The sequence below is a fragment of the Protopterus annectens genome, chromosome 10.part0 (genome assembly GCF_019279795.1).
Source record: "Protopterus annectens isolate FY-2018-M chromosome 10.part0, PAN1.0, whole genome shotgun sequence".
In the NCBI taxonomy this organism is placed as follows: domain Eukaryota; kingdom Metazoa; phylum Chordata; order Ceratodontiformes; family Protopteridae; genus Protopterus; species Protopterus annectens.
The window spans coordinates 993739202-993759226 of NC_056744.1; the positions used below are offsets into that span (position 1 = coordinate 993739202).

The following is a 20025-nucleotide window of genomic DNA, read 5'->3' on the forward strand; positions in this document are numbered from 1 at the left end:
GCCACTCCGTGATACAGTCTGTGGATTTCTGATAGGTGTCATTAGCCATAGCCCCAGGGCATTTATGGGATCACCTTGCCCAAACCTCTGATTTAAGTCATGTGAACCATAAGTGGAAGTCATGAACATTGCTTTTGTGGCCTGCAGGCACACTGTATATTACACCCTGTGCATTACAGACAATCTGTCAGTTGACAGAGTGAAACCCCTTACAGGTGATATTACCTTCTTCCCTGTTCCAGGGGTAGGGCCTTTATTGCAGTTTATGGCCTACAATACCTCAGAGAAGTGGGCTATATCATAAAAAGCCCACTTGGTGTTGGTTATTTCATCTGTGGTACACGGAAACCTCATATTCTGGAGTATGGCATTGAGGAACCGGGAGTATCCTTGAGGCAGATGCCTGGACTACCCACTCAGAAATGGAGGCCTTAGCAGATCTCCATTGGTCAGTGAAAGGTCCCTGTAGTTAGTATGCTCAAAACCACATGCACCTTGGTGCCCACTGGGATAGTTACTCCATGCATCCCATGGACTTGCATATGAGGGCATCACATTTCAATAAGCTCCTGTGTGACACCTTTAGCCATATGGTAGCAGTCTACAATTTCAGTGTCATAGAGAGCATTTTACATTATGTTCAGATGGATGGTATGGCACCATTAAGGGTGAACACAAGCAACAGTGTGACTAACAGCAACAAGAGCAGCATGTCGCATACACAGATTTACTGCTGTGGCAGTTACTCCATACACATCTTCATGTTCTGTTTCCTATTACTTCTATGACTCTACATTTTAGCTATAGCCAATAACTGTGGAGTTAGCATTTCTCAGCACAAAACACATACATTTCAGAACTGCTCTGCCATAGCGTTTATCTTTATCTGCATCTGCAGCTGCACTCATTTTAATACTATTATCGTATTGTTATACCAGCATTTGCATATTATGCAAGTATCTGGACTTGCAGTCAGTGTGTCTCTGAACTGTCCCATCCTATGCATGGCCACACATCTTGCAAAATTGCCTACCACAATGCCAAATCTATTTCAGGATTAGGTGCTTCTTCCCTTCTGACATTTCTACACTATTTAGCTTCCTTGCTGCACATCATGTAATCAAATTTCACGATATCTTCTTTGGTAATTTCTCAGAATGTATCTCCTCAGCTTTTACAATTTCTTACCTGTCAGATTTGTATGATTTCTGGCCTAGGAAACTATACAGTCATAACTATATTATTGAGCCTTTGGAAATGTATAGCTTTTTTTGTTGTGCTACTATCAAATTAAGAATCTTGGTGCTAAAGTTACAAGCAGACTGAATGAAGACACAGCCAATTTGTACTTATTTAAAAAATATATAACTTAAGCACTATTTTGCAGAAGAAGAAGAAGAAACGGCTCACTGTATGTTTAGAACAGACACATAACAAAAGCCAGAGTGGGCATTTAGAGGAAAGTTTTAGATACTCAATCAAGAGATTGGCAAAGTCAGCAAAAAGTGTATTGTAAAGTTGTAAAAAATTTTGAATGAAGGGAAATTGAAAGATTAGCCAGTAACTAAAATTACATCACCGTGTCTACCCACATCAGGTAGCTTTGAGTAAGGGGGAAATAAAAATTTAAAATAATTACACATTGTGTTGCAGCAACATTAATACAGCATAGTACAGCAAGATTATTCAACTATCTACCTATGCCTATGTAAGTATCTATTCTATCTGTAGAAATATTATATGTATCTATATATACGGGTCTAGTTCTAATGATTGACTCTCACATAACCAACTTTCAAATAACTGAGATGAAAATAACAAAACTTCAGAAACCCGAACGGCGATTTTTCACCAGGTTTAGTAAATACATGACCGATTGTTAAAGAAACCCATGCCGAAGTAAGTAAAACTCACCTAGATGAGGGCTGCACTCCCCCCCACTAAATAAACAAACCCACTCTGGGATTGCACTATAGTGGAGAACAGGGCATGTCGGCCAAATTTTTATTAATTCTAGTCAACAATCGGCGTTCAGGTTTCTGAATTTTGTTATTTTAGACTCGGTTATGTGAAAGTAAGTTATGTGAGAGTTAGTCATTAGAAGTAAACCTATATGCACACACACAAACATACATATATATATATATATATATATATATATATATATATAAATAAAACTGACATTTGGTTATAGTTGTCTTTTAATGTTTTCTAGTTAACACTCTACGTTTAAGGAAAATCTAATTTAATATATATATATATATATATATATATATATATATATATATATATATATATATATATATATATATATATATATATATATACATATATATAACATCAATATCTCAGGTAACCTGGCTATAGAATTATACACTAAAATCTACAAAAGCTTACACAGGATTCCATTAACATCTAGGCTATACAAGCCAAAAAACAATGACTGGATAACCAAAGCACTAAAATCAATCTCTAAGCTCAGAGAAGAAGCCCAGAAAGCTTGAAAAAATCACCTACGTACCAATACAAAAAGACACTGCACAGCTCAGAAAAATCTCAAAACAAGCTGTTAGATGACTTAAATCCCAACTCATATATCAACACAAAACTCCCCATTAAACACTTTTGGAGAGAGGTTAACCAGTTAACAGGTAGAAAGAATCCAACCACTTCCACTAACATCACTGCTTTCTCCCTCTAATTTTTCTCACAGATTTCATCAGCATGTCTACACTTAACACCAGTTCCACTACTCCCCACACCGGAATCTCCACTTCAGTTTAAATACATTAAAAGCAAAGATATACAACCAATCCTAGGACAATTAAGAAATCAGCAGTTCTCTTTAAGGACACAGAATCCATCCATGGTTCTTTTTCCATTGCCAGAACCACATCACAACCCCATTGCAGCAGATTTATACAAAACACCAAGCCATACATATGGGCTAAAGCTACAGTTGGCCCACTACCCCAGCAACCAAAGCATTTCAACTAGGTCACTAGTGTCCATTATCCATTCTCTCCACTCTTAGTAAAACAATTCTTGAAAAAAATCATCTGCACTCTAATGACTCAATGCACAAGCAACTACGCCCTAGTTTTTAACAAGCAACTACTCCCTAGTCTCTAACAAGCAACTATGTCTTAGTCTCTAACAAGCAACTATGCCCTAGTCTCTAACAAGCACCTACGCCTTAGTCTCAATGCACAAGCAACTCCACCTTAGTCTCTATCAAGCAACTACGCCCTAGTTTCTAACAAGCAACTACGCTCTAGTCTCTAACAAGCAACTATGCCTTAGTCTCTAACAAGCAACTATGCCCTAGTCTCTAACAAGCAACTATGCCCTAGTCTCTAACAAGCAACTATGCCCTAGTCTCTAACAAGCACCTACGCCTTAGTCTCAATGCACAAGCAACTCCACCTTAGTCTCTATCAAGCAACTACGCCCTAGTTTTTAACAAGCAACTACTCCCTAGTCTCTAACAAGCAACTACTCCCTAGTCTCTAACAAGCAACTACTCCCTAGTCTCTAACAAGCAACTACTCCCTAGTCTCTAACAAGCAACATGCCCTTTGGTTAGGTCACAGCAATCTAATTAGAATTTGATCTCTTAAGGATTAAATTCTCCTTGGCATGGATAAAGGTGTACATATAGGTGACATTTTTATTGATCTGACCAAGGCTTCCGATCTTGAGGATCATAAGATGCTTTTGCAACATCTGCTTGAAATATCAATTAGCTTGGAATCAGATTTATTGCCATGGTTCCAAAGACTTCTTTCAAATCACCATTTCAGTGTCAACATTTGTTTCAATCTCACACACAAACAAGCTCAAACAAGATGTTTCACAAGGATCTAGTCTATTCCCACTTCTCCATCTATATTAGAAAACTGCCCTTTGATCTCCCACACCTTCCAGTCTTACTTTTTGCCAGTGACATGGTCATATTCCACTCAAATCAAACCCTCAACATATTATAAAAGGAAATCCAGGCCAACTTCCTCTCTGTAATACACTGGATCAACAAAAATGGTACCTAACACTTTCAAAACAAAAATTATGCTCTTTGGAAGTAAACACAAACTGAAGAGAAAACTTCCACTATACTGCAAACAACTAATCACATTAATACTACTATAGGAAACACTAACATAATCATATATCTAGGACTCTAGCTACAGCACCTTCTTCAACTTTATTTTTCACTTAAATAACATTAGGAAGATTAACTCATTACTATTCTTGGTAAACAAGATCTCCCCAATCCTCTCCAAGGCAGCCAGAAGAGCAACAGGAAAAGGCATCTTACTATCTCAACTAGAATACAGCCTTCACACAGTAGCATAGGTCTCAAAATGAAATGTCACAACCTTTCATCCAAATGTGATGAAGCTCTGATAAGGGTAAAAGCTCTCATCTCTTGTTTTAACTTAATAAACGAACCACTGTTTGAGCAAGCAATACCAGTCTGAAACCTGTTTCTTCTTTTTAAGAAATTTACAAAGGGATCTATGACACAGACATTACATAAGAAGTTTCGACAATGGCCTATTTTAATAACTCATACACTAATAACAAGAATAATCTCTCCTGTAGAATTAGTTCTCCATTCTTGCTTGTCAACCTTTCTTAAAGAAATTATTCAATACCCTTTAGGAGGGAAAGCTACAGTTCCTTTGTACTAGGTTATGCTCTCTCCCTCTGTCTCCCTCTGTGTAGATATATATATATATATATATATATATATATATATATATATATATATATATATATATGGATCTACCTGAGAACAACGAAAGCTGAAAACAGTGATAATGAGAAGACCGACACCGGAAGACCAACAATGGAAATAACTGACAGTTCGGATTCCCGACGCTGAAAACACCGACATGTGAAACGAGTGCAACTGTGTAAGTATGCGATAGTGATGGGCTTTAGGGTTAGGGTGTGGGTAAGGTAAGTGCGTGATAGTGACGGGCCTTAGGGTTAGGGTGCTGGTTAAGGTTAGTGCATAGATAATTGTGTAGGTAAGGTTTAATGTTGGTTTGTAAGGTTTTTGGTGTGCTTGTGTTGTGTGTGTGTTTTTCAGAAACGGATTTGTTTTTTTTTTTTTTGACTGTCAGGATTGTGGTTTGTAGGGCATGTGAACTTTTGTGTTTTTCAACTGTTGGTATTGTGGTGTCGGTGATCTAGTTGTCGGTGTTTTCGTTTGCCGGTGTTATGATGTAGATCCATACACATATATATATATATATATATATATATATATATATATATATATATATATATATACACACACATACATACATATATTCGGAATGCCGACAATGCGGTATCGGCATCTCACTATAGTGCAGAATGGGAAGATTACCATTCCTACACTGTAATGCGATCTTGGAGTTGGTATATTAAATTTAAGGGAGTGGGGGGCATAGCCTTCCTTCGAGCAGTTTAAAGGAAATTTTATTTTCCTTTTTTATGGTCTACTTACAATGTCTGCATTTCGAATGTTGGTCATATGGTGTTGGCCAGATGGTTGTCGTCCTTCTGAAATGTCGGCATTATGTAGTAGATCCATATATATATATATATATATATATATATATATATATATATATTTACGTATTTATATATATATATATATATATATATATATATATATATATACACAAACACACACACACACACACACAATACATATATATATATATATATATATATATATATATATATGGTTTACTATTGAAAATGCGAACGGCACTTGGGCGACAGTCGGGTAGTCGAACGTATAAGGTCGTAAACACGGATGTCGAAGGCATAATAATCAATCTAGGAATGGTTTTAACATGGGTCAAGGTAGGGAAGATGTTTGTAGTAGGGAATAATACTGAACACCTACCTCGACCCATGTTAAAACCGTTCCTAGATTGATTATTATGTCTTCGACATCCGTGTTTACAACCTTATACGTTCGAATATCCGACTGTCGCCCAAGTGCCATTCGTGATTTTCATATATATATATATATATATATATATATATATATATATATATATATACAATGTATATACAACTTTCTTATATTGTGCTTATGTCTGTTAACCCTTACACGTATTCATCTTCATAGCTGCATAGATATTCCAAGGCCATTCAGTCGGATGACCATTCTCACTTTCCAGTAACCTCCCTCAGGCAGCAGCTCCTTTTTCCACCTGGAGTAAATTTGTGGATATCCATCCAGTCATCCAGTTTATGTTTAAAGGATGATGGTGAGTCACATTGCTTAACATGAAGGGGAATTCTATTCCAGATGCTGAGGATGCACTGGGATATAAATCTATCACTTCATCATATTCTGGTTATCTACTAATGAAGATTTATGTCCCCATTTCTAGCACTGGTAGAGACACTGGACTTATGGAGAAATAGGAGGTCCAGGACAATCAGTTCTCAAATGGCATGGTAAGCATGGGAGAAGTCTCCCCTCAAACGTCTATAAGACACTGCATAAAGTGACACAGCATCCAGCTTCTCTTGGCAGCTCAGGTATTTTAGGCCTGTGATCGTATAATGCAGACCATGGCTTTTTACATTAAGCTAGCAAAGCTGATAGGTTTGCAATTACCTGGACTAATTGTAGGATGACCCTTATGGTTGGGCATCACCACAACTGCTGCCTGTGACTCATCAATTATAAAATCAGTAACTAAACTTAAATTAACCGAATCATACACCAATGCACTGTACAAGCACGTACACAAATGGATGGACCTTGCCATACCAAATAGAACTAAGTCACTCCCCTACAAAAAATGGAAGCCAATCTGGTGGTCCCCAGTCATCAATAAACTCTACAATAGCAGGAAGAAACTGTTGCAGAAAAAAATGAAGTCACAATACTGGAAAACCTCCCTTATCAGTCTCAACAAAAACCTGAGATCCCTTAGCAAATCCTCTAAAGCCAGCTATGAAGGCAGAATTGTGGCTGAAACCAAAAACAACCACAAAGCTTTCTGTAGCTATATCAAAAACCTCCAAGACAACACCCAGATTTGCTCTGAGTTATTGAACAATGGCACCTTCTATACTGAGCCAACAGATATAGCCAACATAACATACTGGCCGACAGATTCAGTGCCAACTTAACCCCCCCCCCCTCCAATCACAATACCAGAAGAAAGCCTGGTACCCACCATTTCTGCAGCACAGGTAAAAGCTGCATTGTCCAAAGTCAAGAATACAGCATCCTTGGGACCGGATAATATCCCTGGCTGCATTCTACATGAGCTACAAAATGAACTGGCACCACATCTGTGTGCCCTGTTCAATCACAGCCTTACTTCAGGCTATGTCCCTAATGAATGGTGCACTGCTACACTCATCCCGCTCCATAAAGGGTGAGCAACTACAGACCCTGGGAACTATCGTCCCACTAGTGTGACTTGTCTGGTATGCAAAGTTATGGAGCTCATCATCATGGACCTGCATAACAAAGATATAGGCAATCTCCAAACTCTTGATCCCACACAGTTTGGCTTTGTCAAGGGGAGATCCTGCCTGCTGAACCTAGATGACTTTTTCGAGGCAGTCACCAAGGTTATGGATGAGGGTAAGGCAGTGCATACAGCCTACCTCGACCTGGCCCAGGCCTTTAATACCATTCCCCACTCAGGTATCATTGATAAACTCACCAAACTAGGCACCGATCCTTACATCATTAGGTGAATTGCAAATTGGCTCACAGACAGGGCCCACAGAGTGAAAATTACAGATTCCAAGTCAGACTGTCGACCAGTCACAAGTGGAGTCCCACAGGGCTCGGTTCTGGGCCCTCGCCCATTTGGCATCAACTTCTCAGAAGTCCAGGCCAACGCAGAAGGACTCTGGCTAACCAAGTTTGCAGATGACTGCAAGCTAGGAGTCATTATCAACTTCCCAAGTGATGCAGACATCCTACAAAAGGGTCTCTATGAGACCAATGGCTGGTGTCGGAACCATGGCCTGAAGCTTAATGCCAAAAAATGTGTTATCATCCTCTTTGGAAAAAACTCAGTTTCCATAAATTACCACATTGATGGAGCCACTGGGGATGCACAAGCCAGTGCATTTCTTTGTGCCAGTCCCAAGCCTGGATAAATGGGGAGGGTTGCATCAGGAAGGGGGTCTGGGGTAAAACTTTGCCAAATCATTCATGCGGACAGCAAAAAATATTTACATACCGGATCGGTCGAGGCCCGGGTTAACAACGACTGCCACCAGTACTGTTAGCCAACAGAGGGCAGAAATTGGGCTACTGTTGGCCGAAGGAAGAGAAGAGGGGGAAGGCATGGCCGAAGGCAGGAAGAGAGGAGAAAGGCTAGGACTGTGGTAGTGAGGGTCAGAACTTTGAATATTGGCAGTATGACTGTTATAGGGAGAGAGCTAGCCAATATGATGGACAGAAGGAAAGTTGGTATATTGTGTGTGCAAGAGACCAGATGGAAGGGGAGTAAGGCTAGGTGTATCAGAGGTGGGTTCAAATTGTTTTATCATGGTGTGGATGGGAGGAGAAATGGAGTAGGAGTTATCCTGAAGGAACAGTATGCTGAGTGTTTTGGAGGTGAAAAGAGTGTCGGACAGAGTGATGTTTATGAAGCTGGAAATTGATGGTGTAATGATGAATGTTGTTAGTGCATATGCCCCACAAGTTGGGTGTGTGATGGATTAGAGTGAGTTGGATGAAGTGGTGATGACTGTACCCAAGGGTGAGAGAGTGGTGATTGGAGAAGATTTCAATGGGCATGTTGGTGAAGGGAACAGAGGGGATGAGGACGTGATGGGTAGGTATGGTGTTAAGCAAAGGAATGCAGAAGGTCAGATGGTAGTGGATTTTGCAAAAAGGATGGACATGGCTGTGGTGAATACATATTTTTAACAAGAGGGAGGAACGTAGGGTGACATACAAGCGTGGAGGAAGATGCACACAGGTGGATTATATCTTATGTATAAGGGCCAGTCTGAAGGAGATTGGAGACTGTAAAGTGATGGCAGGGGAAAGTGTAGTTAGGCAGCATAGGATGGTGGTTTGTAGGATGACGCTCGGGATCAAGAAGAGGAGGAGGAGTGTAAGGGCAGCACCAAGGATCAAATGGTGGAAACTGAAAAAGGATAATTGTGAGGTGGAGTTCAGGGAAGAATTAAGACAGTCACTAGGTGGCAGTGAAGAGTTACCAAATATCTGGGTAACTACAGAAGAGCTAGTAAGGGAGACAGCCAGAAAGGTGCTTGGTATGAGATATGGACAGAGGAAGGATGACAAGGAGACATGGTGGTGGAATGAGGAAGTACAGGAGAGTATACAGAGAAAGTGGTTGGCAAAGAAGAAGTGGGATTGTCAGAGAGATGAAGAAAGTAGACGGGGGTATAAGGAGATGAGGTGCATGGCAAAGAGAGAGGTGGTGAAGGCTAAGGATAGGGCATATGAAGAGTTGTATGAAAGGTTGGACACCAAGTAGGAAGAAAAGGACCTGTACCGATTGGCTAGACAGAGGAACTGAGCTAGGAAAGATGTGCAGCAGGTAAAGGTGATAAAGGATAACGAGGGAATCATACTCACAAGCAAGGAGAGTGTGTTGAGGAGATGGAAAGAGTACTTTGAAGGGTTTATAAATGAAGAGAATGAGAGGGAGAGAAGGTTGGATGATGTGGGGATAGTGAATCTTGAAATGGATTAGCAAGGAGGAAGTAAGGATAGCTATGAAGAGGATGAAGAATGGAAAGGCTGTTGGTCCAGATTACATACCTGTGGAAGCATGGAGGTGTTTAGGTGAAATGGCAGTGGAGTTTCTAACCAGATTGTTTAATGAAATCTTGGAAAGTGACAGGATGCCTGAGGAACGGAGAAAAAGTGTTTTGGTACTGTTTTTTTTAAGAATAAGGGTGATGTGCAGAGCTGTAGTAACTACAGAGGCATTAAATTGATCAGTCACAGCATGAAGTTATGGGAAAGAGTAGTGGAAACTAGGTTAAGAAGGGACATGATGATTAGTGATCAGCAGTATGGTTTCATGCCGGGAAAGAGCACTACAGATGCAATGTTTGCTCTGAGAGTGTTGATGGAGAAGTACAGAGGTCAGAAACAGTTGCATTGTGTTTATGTAGACTTAGAGAAATCATATGGCAGGGTGCCTAGAGAGGAGTTGTGGTATTGTATGAGAAAGTCGGGAGTGTCAGAGAAGTATGTAAGAGTGGTACAGGATATGTACGAGGGTAGTGTGACAGTGGTGAGGTCTGCAGTGAGAGTGACAGATGCATTTAAGGTGGAGGTGGAATTACATCAAGAATCACAAATGAGCCCTTTCTTACTTGCAATGGTGATGGACAGGTTGACAGACATGAGCAGACAGAACTCCCCGTGTACTATGATGTTTGCAGATGACATTGTGATCTGTAGTGAGAGCAGAGAACAGGTGGAGGAGACCCTGAAGAGATGGACATATGCTCTACAGAGAAGAGGAATGAAGGTCAGCAGGACTAAGACAGAATATATGTGTGTGAATGAGAGGGAGGATAGAGGAATGGTGTGGATGCAAGGAGTAGAGGTGGCAAAGGTGGATGAGTTTAAATACTTGGGATCAACAGTTCAGAGTAATGGTGAGTGTGGAAGAGAGGTGAAGAAGAGAGTACAGGCAGGATGGAGTGGGTGGAGAAGAGTGCCAGGAGTGATTTGTGACAGATGAGTACCAGTAAGAGTGAAAGGGAAGGTCTACAAGAGGGTAGTGAGACCAGCTATGTTATATGGGTTGGAGACAGTGATATTGACAAAAAGGCAGGAGTTTGAGCTGGATGTGGCAGAATTAAAGATGTTAAGATTTGCACTGGGTGTGATGAGGGTGGACAGGATTAGGAATAAGTATATTAGAGGGTCAACCCAGGTTGCAAGGTTTGGAGACAAAGCCAGAGAGACAAGATTATGTTGGTTTTGACATGTGCTGAGGAGGGATGCTGAGTATATTGGGAAAAAGATGCTAAGGATGAAGCTGCCAGGTAACAGGAAAAGAGGAAGACCTAAGATAAGGTTTATGGAGTGGTGAGAGAGGACATGCAGGTGGATGGTGTGACAGAGCTTCAGAGGACAGGAAGAAATGGAAACAGATGATCCACTGTGGCGACCCCTAATGGGAACAGCCGAAAGAAAATGATGGGAGCCCACTGAATACTGAAGGGGCCATAAGAGATCTGGGCACCCAGGTCTACCGCCACCTCATTTTCGACCATCACATTGCCATTAAGGTCAGAAAGTCCTTCTATGTGGCACATCTTATAACCAAAGGTTTCACATTCAGGAAGAAAGAGGTCATCATCCCTCTCTACTCATCCCTCATTAGACCAGTCATTGACAATAACGCCCATTTGGCATGTACCTGACCCAACACCTACAACAGCTGGAGAAACCACAGAAGTACCTCACAAAAAGGATCCTAGGCCTTAAACATATGTCCTACATGGACAAACTCAAGAAACTTCAGCTGTTTTCAGTCTATTATTGTCTACTTAGAGGTGATCTCTACTTGACTTATAAAGCCATGTCCAACCGAGCCTTACTTGAAATGCTGCACCTAAAGAAATCCCAGTCCTCCCATGCCACACATTCTAGAAATCACAACCTCGTTACTACAATTAACAGAGCATGCTGGAGGGACAGGTTCATCTCCCAAAGACTGCCCATACTCTGGAATAAGCTTCCCATTCATGTCAAGCAGAGCACCTTGCTGGCCCGCTTCAACAGAAATCTTGACGAGTGGATGGGTAACAGAAAGTTCACCCCAGGGATCACTCCGGTTGCCCTACTGGATAGGGGCACTGTGAACTAACATCGGGAGACATGGTGCCTGGGCAATTTTTTTTTGGGGGGGGGGCTAGGCTTGTAAAGGCTCCAGGGCCATTAGCCTATACACACCTATGAACATATGAACAGTTTGAAGAGTGTATCTGCAAAGGCATGCTAAACACTATTAACTGAGCACCCAGTTATATTATCAGGTCCCCTGAAGGAAATGTGTTTGGCCCTGATTAGCACTTTCAGTAAATTATTTACAGAGATAAATAGGGGTGGGGTAAGGGATTCAACGCCTCCATTTTTCAAACTGAACTTAAAGCCCACAACTGGACAATACTCAAGTCTCTTCCTCTTGAAGAGGCAGTTATCTACTTCAACACCACCTTCCTCAAGATTCTAGATTCCCATGCTCCAATACGGTCCATTAGAACTAAAACCAAAACCGCACCATGGCTCTCTAAGGAAACAAAATCCAAAATCCTATCTAGAAACAAGATGTGGGTCACATGGCGTACCTCTAAAGACCCACACTCCCACCAAACCTTCCGGCAACTTAGAAATGAAACTAAAAGAATGATCTTAAATGATAAAAAACTTCTTCCTCCACCTCCAACACAAACACCTTAATAATCCACAAAAATTCTGGGCAGGCTTAAACAAGCTCCTGCACCCAGGCCAGGCAACCACCCCCACTCCAACAACTTTCAAACAACAGTGCCCTGTAAACATTGCTAACACATTCAATAGTTTCTTCACAGAAACTATACAATCCCTGGCCACACAATTCAAACAAACAACCAGCCCACTCCACTACCCATGCCAGCAGAATACTACAACTACATCAGATCATCTATTTACCTTTGATCCAGTACCCATATCCTCTATAACATCTCTTCTTAAAAAAACTAAAACCCACTAAGCTAGCAGCTGACCTTCTCCCAGCTGAGTTTCTGAAAAAAGCAGCTGGGGCCATTTCCTATCCCGTCTCCATAATCATAAACTGTACCTTGTCAGAAGCCTTCATCCCCTCCATATGGAAAATGTCCCACATTATTCATCTCCATAAAGGTGGTAGCTCACTAGAGCTAACCAACTACAGACCTATAGCTATACTCTCACCCCTGGCCAAAATTATGGAAAAGTGTGTCCACAAACAACTGATGGAACACCTCACCAAAAATAAAATTCTAGCCAACTCCCAACATGGCTTCAGGCCAAATCACAGTACCACATCAGCACTACTATCCTTTTCTAATACCATCAATAACTTCAGAAACAATAATAAACTATCATCTGCTCTTTTCTTAGACCTCTCCAAGGCATTTGATATGGTGAACCACATTCAACTCCTCCATACATTAAAAAAACTATCACTCAGCAATTTCACGGTGAAATGGTTCCAATCCTATCTGTCCAATAGGCAACAGGCTGTTCTATGGCAGGACAAATTATCCACATGCCTACCTGTTACACTTGGAGTTCCCCAAGGATCTATTCTTGGCCCTCTTCTCTTCACCATCTTTGTTAATGACCTGCCCACAATCACCCCCCATGCCACATGCATTCAATATGCAGATTGTTCGACTATCATCAGCACTGCCTCCAACCTGGCAGACCTCACTGCTTCAACCCAAGACACCTTCAACCTAATAGAAAAATGGTTCTCAAGTCGTCAACTAGTTCTCAACCCCAACAAAACAAAACTACTTACTTTCTCACCCACTAACAAGACTCTTCCCCCCACCTTCTCTATTACATCCTCCAATGGAATCACTATATCACCAGAAGCTCACACAAAGCTATTAGGTGCTATCATTGATAACTCCCTTAAATTTGATACCCATTTCAATTAACCATCAAAACCGTCAATAAAAAGCTTGGCTCTCTCTATAAAGTAAAACACTTTCTCACTCCTCACGCTAAAATTACAATTGCCAGCACACACCTACTATCAACTCTTTCCTATGCCTCCCCCCTTTTTACAAACCTAAACAAGACAACCCTTAACAAACTTGCTTCTTGTTACAATCACATAGCTAGATTTGCCACAAATTCCACCTTTAGAACGCACCACTGCACTAACTTGAAGCAACTAGGTTGGTTAGAGTTTTCCAGCCAACTCCATTTCAACCAACTCAAAACGGCTCACCAGATACTGTATCACCCAGAGAAAACACCAGCTCTGGAAAACATCATTCACCCCTATATTAACCTGCAATCTTTATGCTCCTCCAATAAGATCTTAGCTCAAACTACCAAAGCCAATAATTCTGCTGGGGATTCTCTATTCTCAAACTTTGTAGGTAAAATGTGGAACTCCCTACCGACCATGCTCACCTCAGAACCTTCACTCCTACAATTAAAAAAAAAAAGCTTAAACCTCATCTCAATACTCTCTGGCAATGTCCCTGTTCCAAACCTGATTAACCACTATCATTTACCCTTCTCTTACCTCACTATCCTTAACCGCTTTTTAACAAGGCGCCTTGCCTTTGTAACTGACCTATGTTTTTTTTTTTTTTATATGCTGCTGTTATTTTTTTCCCCAAGATGTGATGTATCTTTATATATTGTATTTAGAACTCAACTATCTTCCTTTTTTGCATTAACAATGTTCATATGTCTGTTATGTACCTGGAGCTTTTCTCCCCGGGCCTCCGCTGAAAATGGACATGTATCCAGTCGGACTCTCCCGGTTAACAAATGTAAAATAAAATAAAAATAAATAAATTTAGACATTTCATGGGGCTTAGATGACTGCATTAAACTAGACTGTGCAATGTCAACTGGGTTATAATAGGAGGTCTCATTGAGTTTTAAGGAAAGTAGGCACTGTTTTTCTTTCTTTTTTTAATTAGTTTTCTCACATGAGTAAAGGAAAATTTTAAATTACTTTTGGCTTTTTTATTAATCCTGGACAAAATAGTAGCTATTTATTTTATTAAGGAAATTAAAAAATAATATTCATAAATATTTTCTTACAAAATATTCATAAATATTTACTTACAGCTACACATAATTGACATATATTCTCACTTGTTAATGAAATTATACATTGCATTATAGTTTCCAACTTGGCCACACTCTCCTGTTATTGAAAAGTTGTGGTACATGATATCACCTAGGTGTTTTTAATGCCCAGAAAACCTTTAGTACATTTATTTTTTTTTCTTATTGCCATTTTCTCCCTGCCACATATGACAAAGGTCTCATTTTTAACTATTCAAATTCCATATTGTTTCAGAAAGGAATCTGTCTCAATCTCTCTGTCAAAGGCCAGGCAGTAATCTATAGTTTTCACTGATGGTAATCACCTACACTTTTACATCCTGAAGTGTGAAAGGATGAAGTGAAACTCTTTTCTATATTAGTTGTTATGCAAATTGTTGCATGAATAGTGATACTGCAACACTAAAATGCTCTTATTTTTTGTACAGTGGAGTGCAGCTTTTTATCCATGTAATTACAAAATCAGAAATAAGTAGATACTCCAAAACGTTAGTGCAACAAATTGTAACGACTGTCTGCCTTCAATGAATAATGTTACTAAAAGCTTCCAAACATAGCAAAAGCATGGTGGAGAGATGGTGTCAATATGTAAGGACTATGGTTATGATACCTTGTTTTTCAACTTCTTTTGTGGAATAAAATAATTCATTAAAAAGAAGTACAGGGTCCATTTTCAAGGCTAGACCCTCAGCAGACTCTCAACAGTATCAAAGTAATTAAATGGAGGGGAATGTATTTACAATGTCTAGGCTGTGCTACATTCTAGGAACTAGAATTCCATTCTGGGAAAATAAACACAGACTACAAGACAGCCTATCTATAATACAAAACAACATATAAGAAATGCTTAAGAGTTATTTTGACACATTTGCAGTGCACACAATATAAAAATTAGAATGATTTTTTTTCAGTTTTATGGCATATATTCCTACATATTTTACATGTCTACACATGGAAAAATAGAAATTATATACATAGCACTTCTGCCAAGAAAGGTAGTACAACATCACTAGCACTGCCTTTTGGTCTCAGATAGGGGTAATACTATATATCAATAATAAGAAAATGAAATTAAAGTCCTAACATTGTAATATAACCAGAAATGTGTCTTAATCGCAGATAAAACTTCCAAGCATGAGTTCGCTGATCTTTAATTGCTGGTTTTGTAAAGCTTTACCATGTCCTACAGTGAAATATACAAGGGTCATTAAAATGAAGAACAGATAGCAGACAGCAAGCATCAATTATTGTTCATACACCAAGTAAATACTAATAATCCAAAACTAAAACACAAGAATAATAAAAATTTAACGGCACACAGTTTTAGTCTTTAAATAATTCTACAATTTGCTTTAGTTGTTCCTTCCCAAACATAAAGAAGCTTAAAATGTAATATAAAAATACAAAACGAAGAGCTAAGGAAGCAAGATTAAACATTCTAAACCACAGCTCTCAACCCTCCATGTCCAAAATGCTGGAAAATGCCTCTCATAACCTGGAGCAAATGAGCACAATATAGACTAATTTCAGCTAGGAATTACACATCGTGGCTAATAACTATTTTAAAAAGTTATTTTGATAAATTAAAACGATTCAATATTATGTAAATCGATATTTGTTAAAAAAATAATAATGAATATGCACTACGGTATTTTAAAAGGGGCTGCGTAGAAAATGGAGATTTTAAGGCTCAGAATAAACCTTCCTCAAAAGCCTTCCTCGTGAGGTAACATTTGCGGTGTATGCCCCAGACTGAGAAGCATACATAATGTTTGCACGCAAGCACACTTATTTTACTACTTATATATTGAGCTATATCCTCTCTAATACATTAAGTTTATACATTACATTCTTTTTTTCACTTACATATTTTCACTTGTTCCATTTTACGCAGAATAGTCATGCTTCTGGTCCCAACAAAATGTTCTGAGTCTCCCTCTAACGCTGCGTGTAGCTTTGTATCACAGCTTTGTGAGCTCACCTTCTCGTATTCCAGGCTGGGGAGTGAGGATGTTGAGAAAGGCGCGCGTGTGGATAACTGATACTCTATCATAACCCATTTGAGCCACTCCTACTTCGCGTGGCCTGGGGATCTGAACTGGAACCTGCAACCATCACACCTTTGTATTTTTCGGGCTATTCTCTCAAGTGTTTTATATTGTATCTGAAATCCCTCTAGCTGAATGTTAAGATGTATTTATCAGCCTCTGAAATTTCTTAGCAAAGAGGATGTGTATAATATTCGTGGAGCATTCCGGATTTGCCATCAGTATCAAATGTCCAGAATTTCACAGAATGCCTAAATGTTGCCAAAATATTGTTTTGGTTCCTTCCTCGTAAAATGTGCGTATTTTCTAGCAACTTAATGATGTCTGTAGTCACTAAGTACAGCCATTTGAGTTTTATACTTTATATCCTGTAGGAAACGCACATAGTGCGATAACGGGGAACGGTGGACCGAGGTAGTTTGTGCATTCGGAATGTTAAGGCAGTTTGACAGCTGCCTACTATCGGCCCTAAAGGTTAAAACATTATTGTAGACGGTTAAAACGCACCCCCACAAAAGGTCACCAATTCATCACTTGAAGCGTCCAGTTCCGCAGAACAACTTTGATCTGCCTCATAGTTTGCTGTGTTCCTGATAAAATGTTTATTTTTTTTCTGGTAAACCGCTGAAAAGTGCAATATTTATGCTTATTATTGTTTTTGTTTCAGAAAGCGTATGTTGATGCAAGATGTTGCCCTATTATTTTTTAACGTCAACGATTTTTGCCCTGTCCCTCCCAAACCATACTTAGAGTCTAGAAAAAGCATGTTGCTATAACACCATTTTTAACTGTAAAACTGCCCTGATTGTGACTCTTCATTCTTTTGTCCATCCCAAGTAAGTTGTTTGATTTTCTGGTAACTCGTTGTGGATTAGAATCAATGCACAGCGAGCGAAAAAGAAACTGTTGTTATGTTAACTTTTTTAAGTTAATTAAAAAATGAAAATGCAACAAGCCTGACGCATGTGGAAGACCGGCATTTGTGGTGACATAAGGGAACGCAAAATTACATTAATGACCGCAATTTACGCATGATGATAAAATAATAATATACCCTTCCTGGATTCTAAAAGAAAAACGTTGGAAAGGATGGAAATATATTTATCTGTGACTTGAAAGGGTTGGGATTTAAAATGACAGGTGTGTGTGTGTGTGTGTGTTTGTGTGTGTGTGTACTATTTTACCAGAAAGTACATAACGTTCCCTTAAATGTTGCCAAAACACAAGATGAGAAAAAAAAGCTATTTGATGAAACGTCATAAACAGCATTCTACAAAGTGAAGTCCAACTTTAAAACAGCAAAACATCATTTGGGATTAAAAACTGCGTGAATACCTTTCAACTGTCCCTGGTTTTCAGAGACATCCCTGATTTTGACTGAAATTTTAGCTCTGTCCCTCCTAACCCCTCCTAAAACTAGTGACTTTTGGAGGAAAGGTGATGAATTTCACTTAATGAGTAATGGCAATAATTAAGAGTCACCGACTTCTTTAACTTCAGAAAATGCATAATCTGAAGTTGTTAATCTTCTTCCTATTTATCACTGATGCAGGGCCAGCCTTAGCTGAAACAACGGCCTAGGCGAAGCACTGCTCTGGCGCCCCTTAAGCCCCACCCACACTAAACACAAGGAACACCCCTATTTGAGCCACGCCCACAGAAGGGTCACTCCCACAAAACACTCCAGTTCTTTCCATGTTTAAATGCATGAAAATCCAAGTCATACTGTAAGACACCTTGTAGTTTAGTTGACTGCAATTGAATTCTGAATATCCTTAAACCTGGCTGATCTGTTGCTTGTGTAGTGTTCATCTGCAGTCATGAGACAGTATTAACTTTTTTGCAATGTGCATTGATGTTTCGTTGATGTTTGTGTAGAAGTTCTCATTTAGTCTAATGTAGCAGCAACTCTACATTTTTACTATATACCCTGATGTGCTTCATGCTCTTCACAGGTCAGCCATCACGTCTACATACTTCAGACAGCTACATATTGTGATGTGGTGGTGCTGCAGCTGTATGCTGACCCAGAGGCCAAAAAGGAAAGCAGTGTTACTACAGTCAGTGACGTCTTGAACTTTGCATACAACTTAACACTAAGCAGATTTCAGAATTGTATTGGCAGTGTTTATCCATTATGGGTTGCAGATGGATGTGGGACCTTTAAATTCATTCAGTTTTAATGCAGATGGATGTGGGACCTTTAAATTCAGTTTTAAACAGCAGTGTACTACTTTCAGCTTTCAGGTCCACACAAGTAATTTGATGACATATTTAAGACGAGAGACATCGATAGTGTCAAATGATTTATTCCATTACTTGTCAAGTACATTTTTATATGCAATCTTTGACAGTAAAATTTTGCATTTGTACAAACTGTCAGGTCTTGTTGACCAATTTGAAAACAGGTTTCAGTTGGCACAATTAATGCTAGAGACATTGAAATAGTCAGATTTTATTTCATTGCTGGCTACTAGACATTTACTTTGTACAGTTCATAAATTGTCAGATGACTTTATTGCATTGCTCTCCCATTACATGTACAGTTCTATATGCATGTTTGACACTTGTATAAACTGCCAGGTGCACTTGAATTGTCACTTCATGTGAGACATTGGAAATTGTCATTTAATTATTCCTTTGCTGGCTACCAGATGAACATTTCCAACTGCAGTCTTTAATAAAAAGTGTTTCACTTGTACAAACTGTCCAGTCTGCTTGATTTAAAACATTGGGTTTCAGTTGGCACAATTAATGCTAGACATTGAAATAGTCCGATTTTATTTAATTGCTGGCTACTAGACATTTCTATATGCAGTATTTGACAGTTAAATGTTTAACTTGCAAAGTGTCAGTTCCACATGTGTAACTTCAAGACATTCATTTAGCTGGTTCAGTTCATGCTTGACATTGTAGTCTGGTTTTATTCCACTGCTGCCATTAGATGTACATTTCTATATGTACATGTTTCACAATGAAATGTGTGAGGTCCACGTGAATTGACACCCTTCATGTCAACAATTGTCATTCAAGTATTCCTTTGCTGGCTATTAGATGTACATTTCTAAATGCAGTGTTCAACAGTAAAAAGTATTGAACTTGTACAAACTGTCAGGTCCACTTAAGTTGAAGACATTGGAT

General features: G+C 39.3%; 1 protein-coding gene across 2 annotated transcripts in view; it reads right to left on the minus strand.

Moving 5' to 3' along the window:
• The window catches only part of LOC122813439 (histo-blood group ABO system transferase-like), a 634970-nt gene extending 617732 nt beyond the window's left edge, over positions 1 to 17238 (minus strand). The window contains exon 1 of one of the 2 annotated variants that reach the window (XM_044085753.1): positions 16703 to 17238. In XM_044085753.1, coding sequence (XP_043941688.1) covers positions 16703 to 16889 — 187 coding nt within the window. In that variant the 5' untranslated portion in view covers positions 16890 to 17238. The remainder of the gene's footprint in view (positions 1 to 16702) is intronic. The other variant, XM_044085754.1, reaches the window with a different exon arrangement.
• Between the last annotated feature and the right edge of the window lie 2787 nt (positions 17239 to 20025).